Source organism: Athene noctua, chromosome 16 (genome assembly GCF_965140245.1).
Source record: "Athene noctua chromosome 16, bAthNoc1.hap1.1, whole genome shotgun sequence".
Lineage (NCBI taxonomy): Eukaryota > Metazoa > Chordata > Aves > Strigiformes > Strigidae > Athene > Athene noctua.
In genome coordinates this window covers 12,874,283-12,901,836 of record NC_134052.1, presented here as the reverse complement: position 1 = coordinate 12,901,836, position 27,554 = coordinate 12,874,283, and the positions used below count along the sequence as shown (strand labels likewise).

The 27,554-nt window shown below is 40.8% G+C and overlaps 1 protein-coding gene across 1 annotated transcript in view; it reads right to left on the bottom strand.

The window, feature by feature from the left end:
• Positions 1-27,417, bottom strand: part of CDH4 (cadherin 4) — a 466,028-nt gene extending 438,611 nt beyond the window's left edge. The window contains exons 1-2 of the mRNA XM_074920132.1: positions 27,263-27,417; positions 24,965-25,076 (exon numbers count right to left, since the gene is read on the bottom strand). Coding sequence (XP_074776233.1) covers positions 24,965-25,076; positions 27,263-27,319 — 169 coding nt within the window. The 5' untranslated portion in view covers positions 27,320-27,417. The remainder of the gene's footprint in view (positions 1-24,964; positions 25,077-27,262) is intronic.
• Positions 27,418-27,554: the final 137 nt, after the last annotated feature.

Here is a 27,554-nt window from a genome sequence, read left to right as displayed (position 1 = left end):
CAATCATTCAACAAAACATTTGTCTTACTGCATGAAAATACACAGGGTGGGAACTGCAAATAAATTATAATTATTTGGACTCCTGTTAGACTAGTGAGCCTTGTAATTAATAACATAATCACTTTAAGACAAATATACTAAATAAAATAATGGCTCTTTAGCACTGCTCCGCATAATAAGGCTAACAATTTATGCTTTATTAATCAGCTTGTTGCTTTATCAAAGTTTGGAATTCTGAACCTTCAGAAAGTTGCCATCTCTGCTGACTGGATGATACATTCTCAACTCAAGAGATATGCAAGAGCAGGAAAGAACTTCCATTGAGTTCACACACAGCTTTAAGACCTGCTTGTGGGGATGTTGATTGTACAGGACAATTGATCAATAAAATTCATGTATTTCAATTCTTTCCTCCTAACCTACCCCCACTAGCCCTAATTGATTTCTCTGCTGGCTAATGACCAACTCAGATGCTCACTGACTTGAAAATGACTGACCAGCACTAAAAGGTGTTGTGGCCGTGTCCAATGGATAAAAGTGATTTAAGAGAGCTATTTTTCTGATACATAACCATAGATGCAACTACTTCTAATATTCAAATTGTAAGGCAAAGCATGCTTCATCAATTGACTCCTGGAGTTACCCATTCAAGTGTCACTTGCAAGTGTTAATTTTTCACAAAATTTCACATTTAGGTGTGTTAATGTGTTGTCTTAAATGGAAGGGAAAAAAATAAGTGTAAGGACCTGACATCAAGACCTGGACAAGGAATGCTTGCAGCAGCTACAGAGGGAAGGAAGTGGGGCAGATCTGTGCCAGCCCAAGAGTTCAGACAGGACCTTGGGCACCAGGAACAGGCTGAGGCAGAGAAGTTGCCACTTCAGTCACCAACATGAAAACAAGTAAAGATACTACAGGATCAAAACTCATCATGTACAGGGGCACTTCAGACAACAGAAAAAAGGTCCAGTGACCATATCACATTAAAGGTCCATAACCCCTTCGGAGGAATTTTCATTATTAAATTATTTTACCCAAAGAGCTCTCTTAAGCCTGAGTAGAAAGCAGAGGTTTCAGTTAAGTCTTCAAAGAAGCAGAAAATACACTAGAAAATGCTGCATAAAGTTGAAGGATTTATAAGCAATATGGGGGCCTTTAACATGGGATCTCATATGCACAGAGGCCATACCACATGATATGGGGATTTGCAGAACTGGACTCTCAAAACGACTCAGTATCATTCAGAAAAGAGCTTCGCAAAGAACAACAGGATATAACAGTCTTTGCTTGAAGTGGAAGTTCTTGGAAGTGTTTCATAGTATTAGAGAACAGCCAAGGTTGGAAGGGATGGCAAAAGATCATCTGGTCCAACCTTAAAAACTTTTGTTTATTGACTGTTCAGTAAAGTAGTCTATGACTTCAGTTAAAAACAGAAGCTCTGATTTGTATACAGAGTTACAGTTTTTATTGGCAGAATGATTTCAGGAATGAAGATCTCAAACACAGTATTTATTTTCTTAAAGCTAAGTATTAAGAATTAGTTGACTATTAGCATGACTTCTATTAAAATAACTTTCTTCAAAAGATCTTCAGAAAAGGCTCCTCACCAACAGGTATTATTGCCCAACTTATTCAACTGGAGACAAACACTCCACCTGCCATCCGGCCTACATAAAAACAGGTGCTCACTGGATGCACGCAAAGGCTTGCAGTTTTTTAAATATTAATTGAAAGAAAAAAATTTTCTACTTCTGTTTTGCTCTCCCTTCTATTACATGAAAAAAAATTTACCTGCTTCCAGACCTTGGCTACAATTACTTTGTTTTCACTTCATCTAAACGCAGTGAATACTCCTGGTCACAGCTACTGAGATAAAACGTAAGAGAATTAATTTGTTGTTCCAGGCAACTGCAAGATGTTGGTGAGACCTGTAACATCAGGAACGCAACTGCACACTGAAAGTACAATCTGCTTCGTTCATGGACCCAAACACACCAGCCTCCCAAACCCACTTTATTAATTTTTCTAATAATCGCACAGGTTTTCTGGACACATACATAATGTCGCAAAGAACAGATCTATACTGACAACCAAGGCCAACTGTATAATGCTCGTCTAAGTGGCAATGAGATTCATTAATTAGGTTGCTGCTTTAGAGTGTTGTTCCCCTGCAGCTATATTCTGCTCAAGGGTATTTTCAATAGTATTGAATAGATGAAGCAATTACTAAGCAAAATCCACTAACTGATGGCCGGTGTCAGATTCCTCAGGCCATACTTTCAAAGGGTGTATATATATTTACTTGAATGAGTGATTGAATTTAAAGGAAAAAAGCAAAGCAAACAAAAAATCCCCAGTGAGCCAGCTTATGTGTTCTTCAATTTCAGGGGTGCAATCTTTAAAACAAAGCTTCCCATTCTGCAGACACAATTAAGATGTAGAAAGGCTAGCTACAGGATACCTCGCTGCCTGATTGCACATGCAAATCAGGTTGTTTGCAATCTAAAGGCACATACTTACTCTCACAATTAATGGCAGGCAAAGAGCTTTATCTACGGTTATTTGCCCTCTTTACTGACAGCAGTATAAGCAACTTGTAAAAATAATAAAACCTTGGGTCCAGATAAGTGTTTCCTGTTCTGGTATCTGACTTAGATGCTACTTACTGGTTTATTCCAGTAATGTCATTTTTAGAAGATGACATATTTCTGAGCATTTAAGTTAAATAAACACAGCACAAATATTTTGGCTTTACTGTAATCATGTGGAAAGATTTCCTTCTTGAGAATTGTTGGGTTGGCTTTTTTTCCCCTTCTTGCTGCCTCAGTTACTGTGATGTTTAGTCTGTGACTCATTAAAGTTGGGAGCAAAAGTAAAAGAGTTTTCAGGCAGGAGCATTACTTTTAAAGTTTAGGATATCTGTAATTCTAACTGATCTTCTACCTGGCATTAAATCTTCAAAGAATGTCAGAAAGTATCTTAAAAAACTCAAGATGCCTGACTGTATACAGAGGAGGAACAGATGCACCTCTATAATTTGCCCATAAATAAGTAAAAATGATCTCATCAGCTATTCAGGGATACTTGCATGCAAGCAGGGAAACACATCCTTTTTTTCTTTTTCTTTTTTTGTTCGGTTTTTGTGGTTTTTTTGGGGGGTTTTTTTTACAGGTTTTAAACACCATCTGAACCAGACCTTACAGAGTGCTGTTAAAAAGCTTTAAGCACTGATGCATTTGTTTTTAGAAACTTACTACGCAGAAGTACCACCTCACAACTCTCATCCTTAAATAAAACCTTAGGCCATGGCCCTTGGCCTCCAAATTCAGCAGGACCCATATACGGCAGTAAAACACGCATGCACAATATACGTAACTTCTCCCAGAAATAGTGAAAGCTCAGTCTACAGGAGTTTCCTTTAAGGTCACAGCAAGTCAACTGCTGAAAAGAAGTTAACATCATAAATTAGACTATTCCTGAAACCCAGCAGACACTTGAGTTCTCCTAGTTTCCCTGCTTCCCCCGCTTTTTGGTCTCTGTTTTTTGGTGTGCCTTTGAGCACAACTGCATACTCTTCTCTAAGCATTCAGCTACCTACGAAAGGAAAGAGGAGAAAATCCTGAAATTTCAAAGACATTTAAAGTTTTTAATTGAGATAAGTTTCAAAAGAGAGATCTAAAAAATAAAAATAAAAAAAAACCCACAAGTTTTGGCCAGTCCAAAACCACTTAGAGAGTCCAACTTTGTAAATTCATCTTTACAGATTAATACATTCCTAAATACTTATTTATGATACTAAGTCCACTACCTCTTGATTTATCTAAAAAGTAAATATGACTACTGACACAGCAGAAGTGGACTAAAGGACATGAATTTTTAAAAATCCTTCAAAGTAACCTGTGCAGAAACAACACACAATTTGTGACTTATGAATTCCAAATAAGTCAGCTACAGAAGCACAGGTGAGGAATTCACGTAGTAGGAAATCCTTCAGGCTAATGGGGTTTCCAAGCCTGATAAAAGTATGTCTGGGTAGGTGATCAGATGGGATATCATGCTGATGATTTGTTCTTTTCAGTGGCTGTGTTGGCTTCTATAATGAGCCAGAACATCGACATTTGAATTACACATCTATGAAGTAATCCTTTCATTCCCTTATCTAGAGGAGCAGAATGAAACGAAACAAAGAAATCAGCTGGTTTCTGAATAAAGATTTTCAGTGGAAGTTATTAAGCTGAGAAGGGAGTAAGATGTACATCAGTGGCTGACAGCACATGAGCTCTTACACTGTACTATATTATTTCCTGGTTATCTTGTGTCATGATTATGGCAGACTTCTTTCCATTTTCCAGGCCTCCTTCGAGTCCGCACAGTGAGACACAATAAAAGCTTTCAGTGCTACCATACCAGCCATGCTGACCTCTGCAATGCCACGCAGTTAGCCCAGGCTGTCTGTCCTGGTCTAAAGGCCATGCCTGTGATCATTGCCTCCTACCTGGGTCCAGATCCACGTATGCTGCCATTTCTCTTCTATCACTTTCTCCCACTGACAGACAATCAGCCTCCAAGAGCCCTCTTTCTCAATCATTTCAATCTAGCAATTACTTTTGTGCTGCCTCACAGCCCTTTCTGAAAAAACACGTCCTTAAAGACAACAACAAACTCATAAAACCCACCAAAAATTTTTGGACAGATTTCCTTAACACCCTGCTCTAAAACAATACATGAGCAGGAGACTGAACAGCTACCCGAAGGCATCATCTATTTGCTTTATTCATTATTCACTTCAGGATATGAGCTAGGAGACCCCATGCATGGCCAGGATCCCACTATACTAGATGCTTTATAAACACAGGTCAGGAAAACTGATCTCCACCTCAAAGATTATTTGCAATCTAAGAAAAAATAAAGAGTTAGATACAGAGGAAGACAAGGACACACTGAACCAGTATTAGTCAATATGCAAGAACATAAACAATACACATTTGATTTGTGGGTTTGGGGTTTTTTTGGGTTTTTTATTTTTATTTTAAGATACTCATTTCTGTCGCATCCTAGAAGAACCCCTAACACTAAGTCTTCACATGTAGACCTGAAAGGGAGAAGGATATATAATACCTGAAAGATTTTTATCAACATTTTGCCACCACCTAGGCTATACAAAAATTCTCATGCTACAACAGAGAATATATTTTGAATTCGTTTGAGAAATAGTTATGAGCGGTGTTCCTCTCCTCCTAAATAGCTTTGATCAAAAAGACTTAAGAAATATGTTCAACCACGCTTTGATTTCACTTGAGGGGTTTTTGTTGTTTAAAGTAGTGAATAAAGATGACAGGCAAATAGTCTAATTAGCTCAAATGTCTTGTTTTTAAAATTTCTGGCAATTTTTAAACATCTGTTGCTTAGTATTATTATAATACTCTCCATTACCAACCCTGAGCTAGTGTGGACCCTTCTTCTAGCACAGTTTTCTCTTCCATTTATCAAGGAAACAAGGTGTTCATGCCTGCAGCATCCCCCAGCTCCCACGTGAAAGGTCCCCGGTGCTCCCAGAGCCAAAGGGCAGCAGGATCCCCAGATCCTCTCTCCTGCTGCACACATTCCACAGGTCAATGGATTATATTTGGCTAGAGCACATCTGTTGGCAGTCACTCAATCCCCATTTGCAAAGCTCAAGGGTCAAAGCGTATTTCATTTCACTTCATAGCTCCCTGCAAAGGCAAGTCCCCCACCTGTCAGAAAATACATCAGGGCTCTTACTCAAATTCAAGAATTTTGGTTCTCCGTCAAGCTGCTCCTATTCCCTTCTCTGGTAAGGGGACAACAATCGCTAAGAGAAACCACAAACAACGCCTGTGTATCAGCAGGAATTTGTGACAAAAAAGTTCCTTGCATTTGGCTAAGCATATGTCAAAATGAATCATGGCAAACTTTATTAACGTATAAAAGACACTGCCGCTGGAATGTCGTCAGCCTGAAGCATAAGGTGACAGTGCCCTCGCAGCATTGAGCGCCTGTGATAATTGAAGTCTGAAAATATTTCAGACAGCTGAAATACCAATTTATATTTAAGGGATATATTGAATTACCAGAGATCACACAAAAAGGGTGACTAGAGCAACACTTACATGTTTTGTTGTTGGACTTTCAGCTTAGCAATTGATGAAAGGCCATCTAGTTTTAACCTAGCTAAGTTGGAAAGATTATTCATCTAATGTCTTCTCTGGAAGACTTCAGCTCCAGTGCTAATAAGGGAATTTAATTAGATGGACAAGCCTTGACAGCAATCCGTTTCCAATACACTTAGTATTGAAAAAGGTCTGGGTGTTCCAAGATTTATAGAAGAAACACACTATTCAAGTTAACATGGAAAAATATCTGAAAGTTTTAACTAGCCAAGATGTAGGCTCTTGTTCTTCTGACTTCATTTGTGACATACATTGCATTACAAACAATTACACCAAAGGCACAGATGAAACCCCTGTTCCAAATGCATATGCTATAAAATTTGAGCAGAATCGATTCTGCCCTCGGCATTAGTAAATCTCAGGGATTGCCTGGAAATCAGCCCAGGACAACAGACCGTTCAGCAGCGCTTCCGAGCAGGACACCAACCGCTTCTCCTTCCTACGGCAGCACCCAAAGCCCCAGGACTGAGGAGAGCTGCTGTGCACAAGGGCATGGTACAAACATGAAACAATCTCTTTCAGTGTATTTACAATAGAAAAAAAGAGATGCACACACATGAAATACACAGAAAAAATATCTACAAAGGCTAGCACTTTCTAAAATTGTAGAGGGAACAAGCTTGCCAGCAGGCTGATGAAACACTTGAGATAAAGTAGCGTAATCAATAACAATGCTGCACCTTTAAAAAACAGCAAGTACAACACGATCAATTCATATCTCAATGAAGTAGCATAATAAAAATCTGCAACTACAATAGGCTAATTTAATGATACTTTTATCAAGCGCTCACATTTTCAACTACTGTTGTTCACGGCAGAATGAAGCCTGTGTAAAAATATGTCATGAGTCAATATGGCATTCTACTGAAGAGAAAAGACCCACATCATTAAAATCTTAAGTAAGCCTTCATTAAATAAAATACATGAAATTAGCTCCTTCAAAAGAATTTAATTAGTCAACACATGCAGGTTAAACTCACAATCTGCCATTGTGGTTTTTTAAGCCATTCATTTTCTTAAGGCTTTGTTGTAAGGAGGATTTTTTTTCATTGTTATTATTTTTATAATGTGGTTAGAAACCATGGTTCCTTTATGAAAAGGACAAAGTATCCCTTGCGAACAGCAAGACACATTTTCATTGCCACTGTATATAGAGCGCTGCCTTGTTAAGGCAATTTCAATCATTTTACGCATCTTCATTAAGTCAGAGAGAAAAACCTCAACAGCTGCAGAGAAAAGGAGGGACAACAGATTCTTAAAAAGAAAAGAGGAATTACCAGTTATCTAGCTTGAAATGAAACCTCTGGGAAGCCCCATCTGCAGTCTCAGTCATTACAAATCACAATAATTATGTGAGCTCTCAGCCCGTATATAAAATTTCAATACCTATGAAGAGCTGCAATACTGCAATGTCCACAACACAAGAACATTGCCAGCTCATTTTGTGAAGCTTCAGGCTACTTGTAACACCGAGAGAAGATGAATCAATAAAATGTTATCAGTAAAACAGTTTGATTCCTGCACAGTTAAGCGCATGGCCACTTCTATATTTCAATCCCCTCAGGTCAATATAATTTTACACAGTTACCCAATTCTCAGCAGTGAAATGATACTGGTGGATGTTTCAGATATTCTAAAGCACTTATTTCTACATGGGGGATTAAAAAAAAAACAACACACTTGTTTCCTATCTGGTTCAAAAACTTGGATGTTTAGCACAATCTTAAATGCTCTTTACCCCAGCTCCAGTAAATTAAGCTACTCTGAACAGTTCACTCAGCCAAATCCTACATGTCCTCTTCACCTAGCACTTAAATATGAGTTTGGGAAGAAAAGCAAGTCAAATCTGAATTTAGCCTTTCATTTAAAGTAAATCTGAGACACGAAGATATAATTTCTGCCTACTCAAGAAAATCAGCCCATTTAAGCAAAAAACTATTCACCAATAAATTCTACTAGGTTACTCACTACAAGGACTGAAGAAACTGTAAATGCTACTGACAAAAACTAACCGCACAGTTCCTTCAACATTTTGCCCCATATTCAGATAATTCTTCATGCACACTCTCAATGCCCAGCTTCCCACCTCAGGTTAATCATGTACCTCCAGAGAGCCCTAGTTTTTTGCATAAGTAAGAGCAACAAGTATACCTCCAAACCTGAGGAAGAATTTGTCATCTCTAACAAATTACAGTGCTCCAAAGACAGGGAACATTCACAAGGAAGCTCTTTTTAGACACAAGTCCACATTCCTTGATTTAATTTGACAACGTCCTAATGAAATAGTATAAACCTATTATTGGACCAGTCATGGGTGCAGTGAAGTCAAATGCAACTGACTTTAGCAAGGTAGGATTGTAGTCACAAAAAGGTAAAAATGCTTCAATTTTTTATTTTTCTATCAACTGCGTCTCATCATTTCTTTTTTTAACTCCTGCACTATAGACAACAGATTAAGAAATACCAGTCCACTGGCAAAAAAAACCCTTTTGGGGTTTTTACTGTAATAAAAGACTCACAATTCCTGTTTTTAGTTCTTCGAAAAAGTAAGGAACATTTTAATAACTAGAATGTCCATAAAGCACCATCTACTCTCCTGCCATAGCTCTTTTAAAGGGTTTAGCTCCCTTAAATACTTAAAGGACATTGGAAATATCTGAGGGGCAAAGCCTCTCACTATATACGGTGCAATTCCCTTATCACATTTCTCTTATTAGGAAATTACAATAATGCATTACTGGCACTAAATTTAATAGTTTAAAAATTAGCAGAAAAGGCCTAATTGCTAAGAAATTAAGAACACATTTATGAAAAGACAGAGCTGCACGAAAGCCATTAATGTTTATATTTTGTTATATCAACAATACTGTTTTCATAACTTTCCTCTGAACAAGTTTCATAATTGCAAATTCTCAGACAGTAAAACTTAAGTGATCTCCATACCCTGCTTTTTTCCTAAATAATGAACCAAACCATCACAGATACATACAGGGAGAAGCCTGTCTATTTTACTGTAAGACTGAGCTCATGAAAATCCAACTGCATCAATCCTCCTTCTACTATTCTTTCAAACTTCCCAAATCAAATAACCTTCTTGAGCTTAGCTAGAGCTTTCTGAATAGAAATTCCACTGGGGAAAGAAGTTTTAGATTAACAGCACAATACATTCAGAAATCAATAGATAAACCCTCTGCGCGGCAACACTACCCAATGCTGTGAGACTGAACTACGTCTCAGAAAATAGAACAAACCGCTCAGAAACAGCTTGCCTAATCTGTCCACTTTGTTTTGGCACTAAAACCAGCAACATGAACTTCACCCCTGTCACACACAGGGAAATATTGTTTGAAAAATGTTCTGATTCAATAATACTTTCTAATCGTAAAAATACATCCATCTTTGTATTACAACCAGGAAGCTTTGTTTAGTGGTGGTTTTTTTTCTTTTTTTTAAGCCACGGAGATAAAGCTGAAAACCAATACAGCAACTCAAAAATAACCACATGTATGGGGTGCCCATCCTTCTGATATAATGCAAGCCTCTTAAAGGGAGAAGAGAGCAAAACTTCTAAATTTACTGGGAAAAAAAAAATCTTTAGGCCTGGTCTCAAACTCACTCAAAACACCTGGCTTAGACCGGATCAGCTTAGATTGTTCTCTATGCTGGAAGCAATCGGATGACTTTCACTTTTTGATCTGTTTGACCTTTTCTCTCCTCTGTAACAGCATTGCTTTCTCCATTCACCAGAGTCCTTTTCGGGTGGATCATGAGCATTAGAAGGGAGAGAGTAAATCAGAGCGGATACTTGGCCAAAGAAAGCCAGACCAATTTTGCTATGAGCTGCAATCGTGAAGCCCAACTGGAGAGCACGGTATAGCTGGCTATCTTTTCAAATACACAAAGCCAGTAGTTGTAGTGAACAGCAAACATGCTTTCTCCTCTATCCATGCGCCTATTACAGTAGTCACAGACATCCCTCTTCTCAGCTCTGTAGGACGTGAACAAGACAGCTCACCACAAAGTGCATCCCACTGCTTCACCCCCTTGGTTCAATTTCAAACCCGCCCAGACTAGACAAGAAACATCCACATACTGAGACACAAAAGGAAATGCATTTCCCAAATATTGGCAATCCACCCGAACAGCTCTAATGGCACAACCCCCCAAACTCAGGCAGGACGCCTCACTGGTGCTACTGTTGTGTTATACTCATTAAAAACTTACATTCATTATTTATTATCCTGTAATTCAGTAAGGCAAAACTAAAGGAACGAAGAAACGTTGCCATGACAAACACACACAGTGGAGTTTTCATACTAACCTGATCCCCACAATATCCCTTCCTTCAATTAACAGAACCCCATTTTATTATATCTCAGCTAGACAATCAAAATATTTTCAGTACTGCTGGTGTTAGCCTTATAAAGGGACAGATCACCAAATCTAAAATTCCTTTGCAGCAAAGCAGAAGAGCTTTATGCACAGCCAGACCTCTCAGATGCCATGGGCTAGGATACCATGTTATAAGGCTGTAAAACTATGGCCTGTGGCTCCAGTCCAACCTGCAGAGTAATTTAATCTAGCTCACAAAGAAATCAGGAAAATGGCCTCTGCTGTGCTGAATCAGCAGTGCTGGAAGCCGTGCCACCCTCTATCAGCTAGTAAGAGAGCGCTTTGTCTGCGGTGCCAACTCTGTGTAGAGCAACTATTGGGCAAAAGAAAAGACCAGCAGGAATATTATGTGCCAGATTTTCAGTAGATGTAAGTCAGTAGTTCCAATGACTTCAGGAGTTGCACTGATTTACATCATTTCAGGATTATAAGGATTTACATCCACTAGGTTTCACTTCTCTTTTTTTGTCTTTTAATTAAAAGAATGGTGTAAACTTGGCAGCAGTACGAGTCTTCAACAGAATAAGATTTGAGAAGGATCTTGAAGAGTTTTGTAAAGCTCAGGGAAAGGCAATAAGCCATTTTTAGTTTTAAAAGATACGGTAGCTAAATTAAAATTCACAAGATGTATATAAATTCTGATCTATACATGAGTAATATACATACTTTCACTCTTTACACTGGAGCTCCCTAAACATAACAACAGCAAAAGAAAAGCAATAAACAAAAACTTTGTCCATTCAAAAAACTATCAGCACAGATGTTATCCCTATTTATGAGTCATGACTAGGGCCAAAACAAATGCCATGTATTACTTCATTTTATTTTTTTTCCTAAGTGCCAAAAAAATGTCTTCCATTTGGATTAGGAAGAAACACACAACTGAAAAAAACAGAGGGTACTACTCAGGAAGCAAGCCAACTGGGGCAAAGTTGTGCTTGATCTCATTTCCAAATAAACTCATAGCTACCACCTCATGTCTCAGTAACCTCAGAGCAGTTTCTGTTGTTTATCTGTTCACCTCTCACAGAAAGATCCATAGTAAAATAAAAAAAAGCTCTTTGCCCAAGACAGAGTGTGCCCAATATCACTCTCAGAAATGTGCACGTTATCTCATTTGTTTCCCATAGGTGACCATGATGGGGAAAGAACAGAAGGAAAGTGAGAATCATTCTGGTGCTTGAGATCCTTAAATGGGCAACAGATTTATGCCTTAAAACTCAAAGTGAGCCGAACTTGTAGGCATGACTGTGTGAAAAACTACGTGGAATTCCTCTTCACGCTATTTCTGTGGTACAGTGACCTGCTCCCAAGCCAGCTCAGCCTTCGGAAACACTTTGAATTAGGCTTGTAAATAAACAGGACGCTGTTGTCTAGTGCAATTCGGCTGATGTGTTACACAAGAACTTAAAAAACCTGTTTCAAAAGCCACCTAATCAAAGAAAAGCTTAAACCAAAATGCCTCTATATTCAAGAAATGCAGCCTCATTTCATCATATCTTTTTCAATATTCACCTCTGAACAGGTCAGTGTTAAACCTCCTGCTTCCAATGAGTCCGATTTAAGTGTTCTTCAAAGGCTTCTGTAATTTTAGAAATATTAAATTTCATACTTTCTAAGCTATTTATTAGCTGGGGAAGTACTTAATTGACATTCACCAGATTTTAATTTTTTTTTTTGAGCATGCATTACTGATTTTGGTATATAACCTTGAGCTTTTTTCCATCCCACCCCATCTTTTTTTCTTTTGCAGGATAGCTCTTCTAAGAACAGAAGGTTCCTTGGCATGTGGATTCCCTACAAATCTCTCTTGGAGGTGCAGAAATATATACTGCAACAAGCAACTGTTCCCAAGGGACCCCAATGCAGATGAAAGGTGGAAAAAAAAATCACTCTGTTAATAAACTGTTGCAGGAATTCTGTCTTCTCTTTGAATCTCCATAATACACATCACTTCTGGAGTTGTCCAGACCCAACACAAACCATGTCCCAGCAGTTTTGTGGGCTACCCAAGCCTCCAGGCACTCAGTATTCCACATGATTTCTTCCCACCCATCCCTATTTCAATTTTCTATTTTTTTCCCCCAGAAGCAACCCCACTCCACAGATGTTAAACTCTCCCTCTTACAGTTGCATTGCCGAAGGACACTACTGCTGCATTAACAGAACTCTGCTTCGTCATCATGTCTTCCCAGGCAGTGAAACTTGCTATATTATTATAAAGGTAAAACCAGCTGTGCTACTATTGCTCAGTTCTGCTGCTATTTAACAGGATACAGCCAACATTATGCCTCAATTCACAGTGGAAAGGGAAAATAAAACTTTGTTTTATTGAAAATACTAGGAAAATTCATTCCAGTAAAATGCGTCGTCTGCAGTGAGCTTTGCCAAAACACCACAGTTAATTCACCACTCACAGAAATTCCCGCAACGACTCATGCAATGGTTATTCAGTGATCAGTATGGGATTAAACCTCTATTTTATGTCTAACACAAAACCCAACATTTCTAATTGCCCACTGCCCCACACAACTCTTCTACATGGGTTTCTTCCAGTCAGGAGATATCAAAACCATGTGGTATGATTAGAGTAGCTTGCTTGTTATCAGGTATAGCGACCACTCTTTTAACTTTCAATTCCTCTTATGCCTCAAACCCCAGGCAAACAGGGAAAAAAAAAAAAATCTCTTTCAGTAAACTTTGCACAGAGATAATCAATCTACTACTCAGTTATTTGAACAAGCATCTAGAGTTTAGTGATCTAGAGATCATTAAACTTCTCCTGATGAGGGTCTATTCTGGTAGTTTGAACACAGCACAGGGAAATCTTTGGGCGCGAGCCATACATTTTTGACAGTTGATTTCATCGCACCAAAGCTTGCCATGACCTATAGTTTCTCCATTGTCCAAGCAACCGTACACATATTTTCCTTCATCCTCAACCTTTCTCTCCACAGTAAAAACCCAAACAACATTAAAAAAAAGGATTTTTCAAGTGCCATTTACTCACATTTCTTTATCCTCTACAGAGGGTCAAGAGGCAAAAGAGGGCATTGAATCAACTGAAAAGTGTTCAATGAAAAAGTGCTCATGAAAAGATAAATAAATGAAAGTATAATTCACCCAAGTAATTCAGGCGCAAAAAAAAATATTTAAAGCTTTGGGAGATGAGCAAAACAGTTGCCTTTCATGTGTAATTGTGTAAACTTTCTGTTTTCAATGGAGCTAAGCAACCAGCCAGCAATAATTAGGCTCCTGAAAGACAAGTAGCAAGGCATAGAGGACCTGAAACAATGACTTTTTCTGACTCCCCAGGGAAGCACTTTCACCTGGGGGGAAAATACTCTATAAATAATTTTCCATCTGGAGATCTCCTAGCCCTACTCAATTCTCCCCCCTGAAGCGACATGCTCCAGAATCAGATCTTATCAGCAGAGGGAGTATCTTCCTCTAACAGAGATAAGCATCCATCTGGCTTTCTTCAGTTACCAACACTAGACAGGCATGATGGGCAAAATTAAACAGAGACACTAAAGAGTAAAATATTTAAGTGGGGGCTGGGCCTTCTAATAAGCCTTATAAATAATACAGATATGATAAGAACAGGCAGGGCAATACCTAACTGTTTTGTGAAGAGCAAACACCTTGCTCTCAGTACTTACAAGATCAGATCACAGGATGGGAAATGGGACACGGTAAAGGTCAAAATCCACCAGTACAGTGAAAACAGACCATACCAAAGAGTCCATCCATACTGCACATACAGGTAAAACACTCCCATTTACTACTTTAGCTTTAATTTAATTGAAATTTTTCGGCTCATGTTGGGATTAGCAACAGCTGCTTAAACAAAAGTGTCCTCTACCGAGCAGACATCACTAGAGTCCTGGAGGATGCCAGTCTGAAAAGCATGTCCTGAGGCCTAGAAACAGACCTCTGGTGCTGGCCAGCAGTTTTAAACAAAAACCCTACAAATTGTGTCCAATACAGAGAATTGAAGCAGTCCTTCCCCTCGAACAGCAACAGCCTTTTATTTAACTTACATGAACCTATAGCTTTTAATCTGGTGTGTTTCTAGATGGTGAAAATTCAAAGGTCCCAATGTATGTAACTCTCATAAAAGCCAGGAAAAGTACTGACAAATGGAAAAACTTTTGGATTTTCATTTCTATAGATCACAGACATACAACATCAAGTCGTAAAAGGCTCAGATTACAAGCCGCTATTTACATTGAGTTAATTCAATAACTTTACCAGAGCATAAGTTTTAACGGTTCATGGTCAAAGCAGAAGGCTCGATCACATGGGCTCTGCAACAGTCTGTTCTGAACTGGTTTTGTTCGATGCTTTTATTAACAGAACAGATAAAGGAATGCAGCATATGTTTGTTACATCTGCAAATGATACAAAAGCAGGATGCAACTGCAACTCTGCTGGAGGTCAAGATTAGAATTCAAAACAATCCTAGCATGCCAGATCAGGCCAATCAAAACAAGAAAGGTGTAATTCAATAGAAGAGGAGCAAGGTAACTCGGTTCAGCAGGATTAATCAACATATAGAACTGGGTAGGTAGCAGTTCTTCATAAAATGATGTGGGAGGTTATACTGGATCACAAGCTGAACATGAGTCAACAGTGTCACAGTGTTAAGAAAAAAAGCAATCTTCACATTAGATAAATCAACTTAAGTATTGACTGCAAAGCAGGCAAAGTCATCCTCCTTGTCTGTTCAGCACTGCAAGACTTGGCTGGCATAGTCAGATCAACTTGGGGCAACAAGCGACTAGCAAAGAGAAGGGCTCAGAGAACGGAGCCCTGGTGCGACACATGAAACAGAACAAATGAGCGGTTCAGCCTATGGGAGCTGAAAAATAAGAATTTTCAATTGGGGGGGGGTGTTGGGAATGAAAAGTAACAACCACTCTGTGTCTATGACAAATAAGACAAATAGCAACAGGTTTAAATTGCATCGAGAGGTTCAGCTGCAACACAAAGGAAGGAAAGAGAAGCAATATACTATATTGTCTGTGGTCCCTACAACTGGATCCTCAAGACCACACCAGGGACAAACCTACTACAAAGGAGCTGCTCATGCCTTGAGGAAGGAACGTGCATAAGCCATCCTCTTGAGCTACTCCAGCCCTATTTTTCTCCAAGTCTGTGAAACACCAGCAAACATTGTAATGAGCAGGTCCAGGTAATATCACAAACAGCTCTCCGTGAAATCTGTGAGACTTCTCAAAAACTGTAGGGCCAGAAGCACCTACAGGGCAGATATCAACCAGCTGGGGTTGATTTATACAGAGTTATCTATTAATCACCACTGACTAGATCAAGAACAACAAGTTATTAAATTTTATGCTTAAACTAGTCCTGACTCGCATTTTTTCAAGTGCAACCATTCCTTTATTTTCTAACATCTTCCCAAGCTCGTTTCTTGATGCTTTTACTTCACATACCAATAATCCCAATACGCTTTTCCTGCTACACAGTGAAGTAATAAATGTTTGTTTCACTGACCTGCCTTTTATGATTCTCTAGACACAGACAGCGCAAGCTGACACACAGCTTTGTACAGAACAATTTTTGTAATCTTGACTATTTATCCTTGGATAATTGCTATATTCGTAATTATTTTAAAGACAATTTTGTTTAATAAGGATTGGAATTGCTACTAGAAAAACTCAGTATAACAAAATTTTAGACTAGAAGTAATTTTTGTGACTAATCTATGAACTGCTACAAAATCGTGATTTATAATAGGCATAGTAATAGCCTTAATGATTGCAGTGCTTCTGGGTACCAATGAAACACACAGACTGGCTCATTTCAAAGCAGAAAGGGCATTTTTTTTTTTTAACCCTCCTTCATGGGTGGCCCATACATACCTTCAGGGTCCTTGGAGGAGCTTCCAACATTCCCACTGCGCGTTCCACATCGTGGCTGCTATCACCATGCTAATGTTAATAGGCTGTAGCTTATGTGACCCCTCCGAGCAGCAGCTATTGCACAACATAACTAGCAGCGTGCTGAATTACTGCCACTGGCTCTCTATTACAAGATGCTGGCAAGTGGTGAGGAACAGTGGCAGCAAAGTAGCGAGGGCAAAGCAAAAAATAATTAGAATTTTGTATTGGAAGGGAGCGGAAAGCAGGAATCTAAACAGCCTGGCAGAGAGATGCTGAAGCCTGGGGTCATGAGGCACAGGGCAGCAAGAGCCACTGAAAGTCGCTGTTTCCAATGACAGTGCAGCCCATATGCCAGAACATTTGCCACTTCTCTCTCCCTCTGTGCAACTGCAATTCAAAATTAATAAATAAGTTAGGGACAATGAATATAAGCAAGAAAAATCATAAAGCCTGCGGCCAAAAGAAATCTTGTTCAACCCAACTATTTTTTTTATATTGCAGAAAACTCGCTTGTGAAAGATTCTGTTGAAAGAAGCGAAGCAGCCAGTACTAATGACAAATATTTTGGGAAAACAGAAACTCCGTATGTTCTCCTTTCATTCTGCTAAATATAAAGAGGAAACCAAGAGCTTTCTGAATTTAAGTGTAACATTTCCTTACGCCAGGAGACAAACTATGGCTAAGTTAAATCTGGACATTAATGGAAGCAAACAGCAGAATGCTGGTCCCTGGTGTTTCAATTATTCTCTCTTTAAAGGTTATGCTTCCAAGAAATTACAGGAACACAATTTCCCTGTAAGAATAATTTTTTTTTTTTTGCAGGCTGTTATAATGTTTTTATTTAAAGCTATTTGATCTGTATTTGCAGAAAAGCTCAGTTCATCACTGCCTTTTCAAATATTCACCTGTGAAGTGTTTTACAGGATCACAGCGCAGTGGAGGCTGAAAGCACCTCTGCAGAGCATCTCATCCAAGCCCCTGCTCAGCACAGGGTCAGCCAGAGCAGGTCCCACGACTGCATCCAGTTGGGTTCTGAGTATCTCCTAGAATGGAGCCTCCACAACCTCCCTGAGCAACATCTTGTAGCATCTGATAGATGTGGGGAGAAACTTTCAGTGTGAGAGTTAAGTGGAATTCTCTGCATTTCAGTTTGTGCCCATTTCCCTCTTGCCTCTTCCCTGTCCACCACTGAGATGAGCCAGGCTCTATCATCTCTACACCCTCCCACAAGGTATTTATACACAATGATAAAGTCTCCCCATGGGACTTCTCCTCTCCAGGTTAAACAACCCCAGCTCTCTCAGCCTCTCCTTTCAGAAATACTAATAAACAAATATTTTAACAAAATACCAAAACCAATACATCACAGTATACTGAGCAGTAAGAAAACCCTCTCATGGCATGGCTGGTCAAGGATGCTTGAGCTTTACCTGAAAAAACAACATTTGGAAGGGGGGGTGGGGGGTGGGAGAGTGTCATTTAAGCACAAAAATGCAAAGCAAAAATATTTTTCAAAACCTTTGACTAGTGCACAAAAGGTTTACATAAATAAACAAGAGATGTAGATTTGAGTCCAAACCAGCATAAATTCCTAATGCCAGTGCTCAAGATCAGGCTCCTGGAGAAAACAGTCTCCAGTCATTGGCACAGGTTCATTTCAAAACCCTCATCAAACCATCCAGAACTGGAGTTCCCAGAGGCAAATACTGGTCTTTATTTTTCAAACGCCACTTTCTGGTCTTAGTTCTATTTCCATTTGCCTAAAAATAAAAAAGTAGGTTTCATACAGGAATGGCACTAATTCTGAATATATCAGTGACCTCAAATGGAACAGAAACTCCCTTCTTTCCCTATGTTACTCAAATTCATTCTATTATACAAAAAAAAATTAAGAAGCAGATTTCCAATGAAATCCTATCCTCTGTAGTTTTAATCTCTTCTTGCCCTTCAAATAAGACTTTTAAGTATTATCTATATTACTAAAATATTCTATGAGCTATGCACATAGGCCATGCTACTGTCAGGCTAAGTACTTCACCAGTTTTAGTTCACAATTAAATAAGCTACCTCTAGAAAAACATTACACTCATTTCCAGGGTAGAAATTAAGGCAGAAGGAGGTTTACACATAAACACCAATGAAATTAGGCAGTGAGAACTGTCATTAGGTCAATGAAAATTAAGCAAGAAAATATTTCACTACCAGAATAAATAAATGTACCACATGCAAAATCAGATTTTCCACAATACTTTCAGGAACTCTAATGAGTTCTGTCAGTGACAGTCTCCAAACACAGAAATGACTTGGCAATTAACATTTCCTAACCATAAAAGACCTAACGTCATCCGTTTGCAGTTCAAAACAACAGGTATTTCACAATAAATAACAAATTCATACTGTTCCAGACAGCTTATTTCCTAAAAGCCTAAGCATAAAGAAATGAATACATTATTCAATAGAAATTGTTTCATTTTCTCCTTAATATTTTTTTCAGAGTGCCTAGTTTGAAGAGTGCAATTCTTTAACAGACAAATTACTTTTAAAAAAGTGAATCTCTGAGCTTGTTGTTGAAGAAGCAGATTTATTCAGATAAAAATCAGTTAGCTCCCCAGAATGAAGAAAAAAAGTAATTTTACTTGGGTTTGAGGAATTTTGTTCAACGCTCCGCTCTAGAAAGCAATATATACAGTTATTAAACAGTGTAAGGGGATTAACTCTACAGAGTGTTATTGACTACTCCGGTCTCATTAACTGCAATTTTATTTAGATAAAAATGTCATCTGAAACATCATTTTTGTGTCAGAAGTTAGATCTGAAGAATAACATTAGAAATAAATATGCATCAGTAGTTCCCCAACCTGTATCAGCTCTTTCTGGGGTCTCCCCTGGAACTCATGACTAAAATTATGGTTCTGATTTGCAGTACGTCCATCAAGAAGAACTGCTTTTAAAAGAAGTTGTCCCGTGGAACAGGAGAAGTGTTTTTGGAGAGGCAGCTTCAGTGGAGCATGTACAAGCTTAACATAGAAAGCTGATGTCTGTCTGCCTCTTTTTCCTCCAAGAAAGAAATGAAGGAAGGTTAGGGAAAGAGTTCTGGGTTCCCGGTGGACTTTCGCCTACTTTCAGATTTTATTAGGTAACCGTGAAACTAATTATGTGTATGATAACTTCAGTAACTGCTTTTCATGCAGAATCACAGACCAGAAAATAATGAAAGCATGCATGGAAAAGTCTCTGTCTTAAACCTGGAGCAGCTCAGAGAAGGCACTGGATATTTCAACAGGCTAAAGCAGAGCTTCCGTACCGCTACGAGTACTGAGCGACCCTCAAGAGCTGCTCAAAAACCCCACCAACACCAGAGCACGTCCCAGAATTCCTCATGCTCTTTGCTACTGAAAAACACCCGTGTGACACACCAAGGGGCATGCGGAAGATGGAAGGAGGACTGGGTGCCCAGGCGGTACCACTGGCACCCTGCGGCTACGGCGGGACTCTGCCGGGATGGAGCATCCTCCTGGACACGCTTCAGAAGCAGCCCCTGACCTGCAGAAGCCTTTCGGAATCAAGCTCCTACCAAAATTAACAGCAGCCAGGGACCTATGTATTTTTTGAACTCTAGACCCAGGAGAAGTAGGAAGCCAGATGTTTAGACAGGCAGAATGTCCCCATTAAGCCAATGCACATACTGGGGCCACACACCACTGCAGACACACAGGTTCTTGGATCACTTGCCAGGGTACAGTCTGCGACCGCAGCGGTACGCCCCTTCCCTCTGGGCACTTAGCAAAGCTATCAGTAACGTCTCCTGAAAGATCTGTCTCGTGCTTTCGCAGGTGCCATATTCCACGTATCCAGTAGTATTTGGGGGCTGTATGATTATTTTCAAGTAGAGTCGTTAATCCATTTCAGTAACACACTCATTCCATTTCTAAGATTATCTTAACCACAAGAATACAGTAGATTTACCTCCGAAGGAAGTACAGTACATATCCCTACAGTTACTACTACATGAATTACTAGTAATAAGTTTCCATAGGCTTGCTCAGGTTCTGCCTCCCCCCCCCCCCTTTTTTTTTAAATTTAATGTTTGTTTCTACGCTATCCTTGAAGTTTTGGAGCATCAAGTGGTTTTTTGGTCAATCTGTTCTATATTTCTAAACAGCATTTGCAGCCTTCCTAAGTTTTACTATTACAGGTGATGAGGGCTGATTAGGATGGAGGTTTTGAAACTTCAGCGGAGAGAACAAAAAGCTTTGGCCGTGAAATAGAACATCCCACCTCTAACAAAACTTGAGAGATGGCCTCCATAATGAATTCTTACAAAAAAACAGGTATTTCCGTAAAGTTCTTATGTATTTTATTTGTTTCTAACTAAAAATAACACTAGTAAAAACCGTAGTATGGAAGCAATTACATTTTTCTACATTTGCATGAAGCTTGGCTACCTTTGGTTTCATACACTTGCTTAAAGCAGAACATGCTGGCACAGTTTATTCATCTTCCCGTATGAAAATAAACTGTGCTTCCACACGCTTCTACCCAAACGTAACTGCCTACACAAGTGAAATTATCCTGCTGCATCAGTATAGGCACTATTTAGGATGGGCAACAGAAACATGAATCACTGCAGATGAAGAGATGCACAGAAAACTAAAAAGGGGGTGTACCTCTCCACTGCTTACGCTGTCTCCTGATTGTAGGGAAAGCTATGAGTTGGTTTGTTTAGCTGTATTTCTGAGAGGTGACCTGCTATAACTGCAGTGGTACTAGGCTGGAAAAATAATGCATTTAACACCATGATGTCATTCCACCCACTACCAGTTGCCACAGTCTCACAGCATGCCAATAAAGCTTGAATTCCTAATTTTGAAAAATGTCTTTTTTTTTAATTACAATCTTCAAACCCTTACAAAAATGGAAAAAGGTGTAAAGCCAATATCAAGAGTATCAGTCCTCTTCAGATCATGTTGCATATCACTTTCAGCACCCTACTCCTTATTTCACTCCTTCCCCAAGAGGCCACTAGTCATCATTCCCATACACCTGGGTTAATACCTGGGGATCAGATCCCCTGAGTCAGTCCTGAGCTGCCTCCAGTGCAGTACTGCATGTCATTGTTCCCCACCCCTCAGGACCAACATCCTCACCATTTTAAATTAACATGAATAACAAACAGAGAGAAGATACCCGTGCTGTAATTGTCCTCTGCCATACGGCAGGGTTTGAGATTTTTCCTTAGGCTAAAGAAGAAAACCGTTAACAATCCTATTTTAAACATTATCATGCATCAGTTATCAAGACTAAGTTTATTATCCTGCAAACAAAAACAAAGACCAAAAAAAGGTAACAGATGACACCCCAGTACCTATCATTAAGGGATGCAGCGAAGGTGTTTCTAAGGAAGGCACTGGCTCCACAATTCAACTCAGCTAATACCCCATCATCAGGCTACAGTGTTGGCAGTGATGTGTAATACGTGGTATTTGTGGCACTACTGGGGAGAACTATTTTAAGTCTAATTAACATGAAATTTTTAGAATGCAGATGCTTTTCATTTATACATAAAACAAAATGCCGTGACATTTCTCCCATCCATTTATCATAAACAAGTTAATTACTGTGTAACAAATAGCTCCTGCTAGAATGTGTATGTTTTGAGGATGTTAGAGAGCTGACTCAGGCAAGTAAGATGAACCACAAAGTAGCAGTTAATAGCTTATGGCATACTTATAATAAAACAATGACTCTGTAAAAGCTCTTGTTGTCAAATTAAGGCTAAGCTATTTCCATTGGAATAAGTCAATTATAAGCAGTCATTATCTGTTTAACTTGATTCAAACCTAGAATACTACAAGCACTTTCATTTTGATACATTCATAACGCTGCATACATTTGAGAGCTGGATATTACAAAGCTTAAAAGGGAAACGCTGGGTTTACTGCCACGCAGCTTATCCCTGAATCATGTAACACCTCAACTTTCCAATGCTGGCTGAGGTTCGCCGCTACGCTGAGGACCACATACTACCTGATTTCCGAGGAACCACCCTTTAGGCAGCACAAACTGCCCCAGGGTTCTCCCCATCTCCTTAAGGACAAAGCGAGGATTACACAGCATAAAGACTTTATGTTTGCCCACTGGAATCCCTCGAGAGCTATCTGAACTACATACACACTTCTCCTCCCAGTTCCATGAAAGCACTGACAGGTGAATTCCTACCTACTTTTTTTTTTTTTTTAAGCCAAACAGTCCCATTTGGCTTGAAGATGAATTACTGAATGCTGATGAATAAGATGGTGGTAGCTGGCAGCAAAGCTTTGCGTGGTAAAATGGTGTGAAACAGTACATATGTCAATCTATCAAACATGATAATGTAAGCAATCTGAACCCATTTTTGGTCTGAACTATTGTACAATACTTCACCCAGATGGAAGAAAGAGATAAACATTTTATGCTTCAGACATATCAAGTGTTAGGAAGTAAAATTAAACCTAAACTGGAAAACTACCAATTTTACATGCTAGAGTATATATAAAGAACAACACAAGCATGAAAAAGAATTTTTTGCAGCAGATTTTCTCCGCCATTATTGTACAAATTAATTAGATATATTTGTTTCCTATGATGAACAGCAGCATGTATTTGACTGTAGATTAAAAGGTGTAAAGACAATAGTTTACTTATTGGCAAACACAGCAGTTGCACTTTTTACTTTCTCCTTCAGTTGACAAAATGCTTACAAATTACATAACCCGTGACAGTGTTATCAGGACAAGAATCTTACAAGTGGTGGGTGCCTACATAATACCCCCATGGCCAGTTCAGCTCTAAATCAGAGGCAGGTTTGCCATGACTAATGCAAAACTACAACTGGCCCCTGAAGGATAACATGAAATAGAAATATATTTTCATTCAAATCAACTTGACAACCTATCTAAACATAATTTCCTATTTAAAAATTATCAGTTAAATCTGAACTGAGATGACAGTCACTATGCTGACTTCAAAGTCATTACCAGCTAACTCCTCTAGACAGACCTTCTGCTCCATCCCTATTGTCCACCTACATCAACACACAGCACAATTTATCAAGCACTAAACTCCAAAAAATACTCCTCTGAGCAAATATATTAATGACATGACTTTCTACAGTATTTGGAGGACATTGTTTATCAAATAATTTCCAGAGCTAAAAAACATGAAATATACTCAGTTCACAGACTGGCATGTAAAGCCTTGCAGTGTATAAATTTGGGAAACATTGCTACTAAATACATAAACAATTGGTACTTGGTCTCTTCATGTGTTGCTATATTCTTGGGCTTGTCTATGTCAAATCCCTATCTGGTTATGTTTCAAACTAAAAATAAACTCCCCAACGTTTACTAATTGATGCCAGGCCAGTCAAGAGAATTCCTGAACAGCAAAACTAAGATGACTCGGCTCAGAAACAAAACTGGTTGCCAACTCATGTAGAGAAAAAAAATGTCCAGTCCTGGATTCTGCTGAAGCCAGAAAGAATACTGACAACTCTCCCTCTCTTTCGAGAAAAATCAAAGTAACAGAGCAGGTGTTTGCTCCGGAGGAAGACAGAAATCCCAATTTTCTGGCAGAGACATATGCATGTAAGTAAATGTACTCAGGGGAAAGTAGCAAAGGGTTTATAAACCCTTGAGTAGAGCATTAAGTCCTGATGTGCTCCTCAACTTCCACCATATACTATGTTTTTAGAACTGCTGTAGCACCCACCAATGGTTACTGATTTAACTCAAGGGGGATACAAGGGGGGAAGAGGATTTTGATCTTCAAAAATTCTCTTTGAGTAAAAAGACAATTTTCTGCATCATGCAAATATAAAGTTTAATTATTTTTAACTTGAAAGGAAGACAGATCAATACAGAGGATAATCTATTGTTATTTGGATTATGAAGACATCTTAAGAGTTTACAATCACAAAAGTGGTTATAATCCTGCAATCACTATAAAGCTAATTGGTAGTTTCTTTTTGCCCGTGTTTTCATGTTGTCAGTGGGGCAGTAATGAAAATGGATGCCACATTTGTGAACAGAATGTCTGTAGGCTTGTTTACCACATTTCCAACAACAACGTCTGCTTTATCATGCATTTCAAAGCAGAGATAATTTAAGGATCTTTGCATTTCATACATAAAAATACTTTCTAAAATATCAAATGTAGAGTTCCTTCAGACAGGGTGGGAGTGGGAGACTTAAAAGTAAAGTGATGACCTCGCATACTATAGGCAAACAATCCACCTGAAGCAGACAGCACGCGGACTTTGAATGATTCATCTGTATTCAAAACTGCGCTCAGGTAAACCACTTAGTGTTTCATCCTCCTACAAACATAATTCTGCAGACAATTTCACCATCAAAACCAGCATCTTCAAGCCTCCTTTCACCTCTCAAAAATACAGTTATTGCAGAACCTATTAAGCTTTGTTATTCCACTTACCTTTGAGTAACTTCTGCCCTTCCATGATGTTCTGGGAGACAAATGCTGTGTAGTCTTCTTCTGAAAAGCCAGGCTTGCATGTGGGTCTAACTGTAAGATCCCCATTGTGTGTCTGCAAAAACAAAACAAGGAAAACACACACCATGACTTTTGTCCTTTGAGAAAATGTTTTGCACCCAACGACTAGGTGTTTAGGCACAGGCAAACCTGAACAGTAAAGCAGTGTGTTAGTAGAAACCGCTTGTGCTAAAGTGCCTATCTGTTGGAGTGGATCCATACTGTAGCTGCAAAAACAAAATGGGCCAGAAATAAGTTGCCTGACTACAACAGACACCATTGTTCGGAGGAAGGCTGGGATACTGGGCACTGTCAGAAGAGGGGAGGAAACAAAGAGCAGCAATTCATCAAGGCGAGCTGCACTTGCACTGGAGCCACGCAAAGGCCTGATGCTGCAACATCCAAATCAGAGTTTAGCAATTGAGAAACTGGGCAAGCCCCAAGACTGAAGAAGGAGAAACATCCCAGCTCGCAGCAGCCTCAGGAGCTCGTGACCAGCTAAAGTCCCCTTCTGTCCCCTCCACCCTGCAGCTGCCTCCAAGGCTCTGCTGCTGCCTCTGTAACCCTCCAGGCTCAGGCGGGGGATGGAGGGGATGCCCAACCAAATATATAACAATGCCACTGAATAGCACAGCCCTCCGCACAACCTGCCAGGATCCAGGGGGAAGCGTCAAGCTAAACACTCAGCTGCTCCGCTGCAACTTTAGACTGCACAGCAGGGAATCAGACCCTGCCACACGGATGGGTGAGTCCGGTCACAGTGGTCCAGGCTCCCTGGGATGGGGCACACATTGCCCACCAAGGAAGGTCTCAGACCCCAGCTCCAACCAACTCACTGAAAGCACGTAAGCCAATGATTTATGCCTCAAAAGTGCCAGGTGATTTATGCACAAACAAGTGCTGGTGGCAAGGGATTTCTAAGCTCCCGGACTGCCGGCAGGGCTAGCCAGAGCATCGCTTAGCGATGCAGGCTGCATCGCCGATGCCTCCAGTCCCAGCAGCGCAGGCTGAAGCCAGGGGACCAGCAGAGTCACTTCCCGAGAAAGTGCAACTCCAGGCGCGCACCTGCCTCCCCAGGGAGAGGAGCACGGCTCCCCCGGGCTTCCCGAAACACTCCTGCACACGGACAACGCTGCATTACAGAGAGAGAGACAGAAGAGGCACGAAGGGTCCTTTCGGATGAGCTTAGTAAGCAGAAAGCAAGCCAGCGTACTCCGCTAAAAATCACGCTCGGGAGATGGATGCCAGCTACTGCATGGGAAGCGCAAGGAAGCGGCGGCTCTGTGGACTCTGACTGTCGCTGGCAAGATGTTGCCATTAGGAAACATTTCAAAGGGTCTGCCTGAAGATAACCGGCTTTGAATCTGAAATCACCCAATTATTATAACAGCGCTTGGTAGATGAGAGCGCACCGGGGCTCCTGCACACCCACCAGCCTCCCGAGGGCTCGGGACATCTTCACAGATTCAACTTGGCACTGGGGGATTCAGGCAAAAAAAAAAAAAAAAAAATCATCAGCGGCTCTTGCTTCTGCAGCCAGTCCAACACGAAATACAGCAGCCGCCCCGCTCGCACTGTCACACTGCAGCCACGCGTTTGTTGATGTTCTGCAGATATCCCTTCATCTGGGCAGGCATCCTAAAAAACCCCAAACTTTTCAGCCCATCAGCCGCCAACACGGTCCGGGCCCACTCGTTCTGTTTACGGGTTTGTAAAAATAAAAGTTAAAAGGCACCGCCACGGCGCCGGCAAAGGGCGGGGGGGGACGGCTTGCACGGAGCGGGCTGCGCTGGGCGACCGCGCTGGGGCGCGGAGGCTCCGCCGGGGCGCGCAGGGCTCCGCGGGCGGAGCGGCACCGCCGCCGGGACGCGCCGCTACCCCCGAAGTTTATCTGGCGACGCGCAGCGCGGAGGGCAAGTTTTGCCGGCATCGCTGAGACACCGGATTCAAAGAGAACGATCGCGCTAAAAAAAAACAGTAGTTAAAAACTACGAGGATGATAAAAAAAGCCAAAATTAAATTTAAAAAAAAAAAAAGAAAAAAAAAAAAAAAAAAGGAGAAGCGGCGGAAGCGGCAGGGAGCTGCCGGGGAGCCGCTCGCATACACTCACCTACCCCGGCTCCGCGCCCCGACCCCCAAGTCGCCGCCGCTGCCGTGCCCGCAGGCGGCGGGCGCGGAGCGGCGGCGGCACCTCCGCGGGGCGCGGAGCCCCCCCTTTCCTCCCCGGGACGCCCCACTTACCGCCGAGCCCCAGACGGGAAGGAGCAGCACCAGCAGCACCCGCCAGCCGGTCCTCATCGCCCCGGCGGCGCCCGCCGGGCTGTGGCGGTGCCGGTGCGGCTGGCCGCCCCTCGCCGGGCCGGGCCGGGCTGCGCAGGGCCGGGGCCGGGGGTCGCTCCCGCCGCCGCCGCCGCTCGCCGCCCGCTCCGGGCTGCAGGTGAAGCGCCCGCCCGCGCGCCGCCGCCAGGCCCCGCCCCGCCGCGCGCGGGCACGCGCCCCCTTAAAGCGACAGGCACCGCCCCGCCGCGGAGGG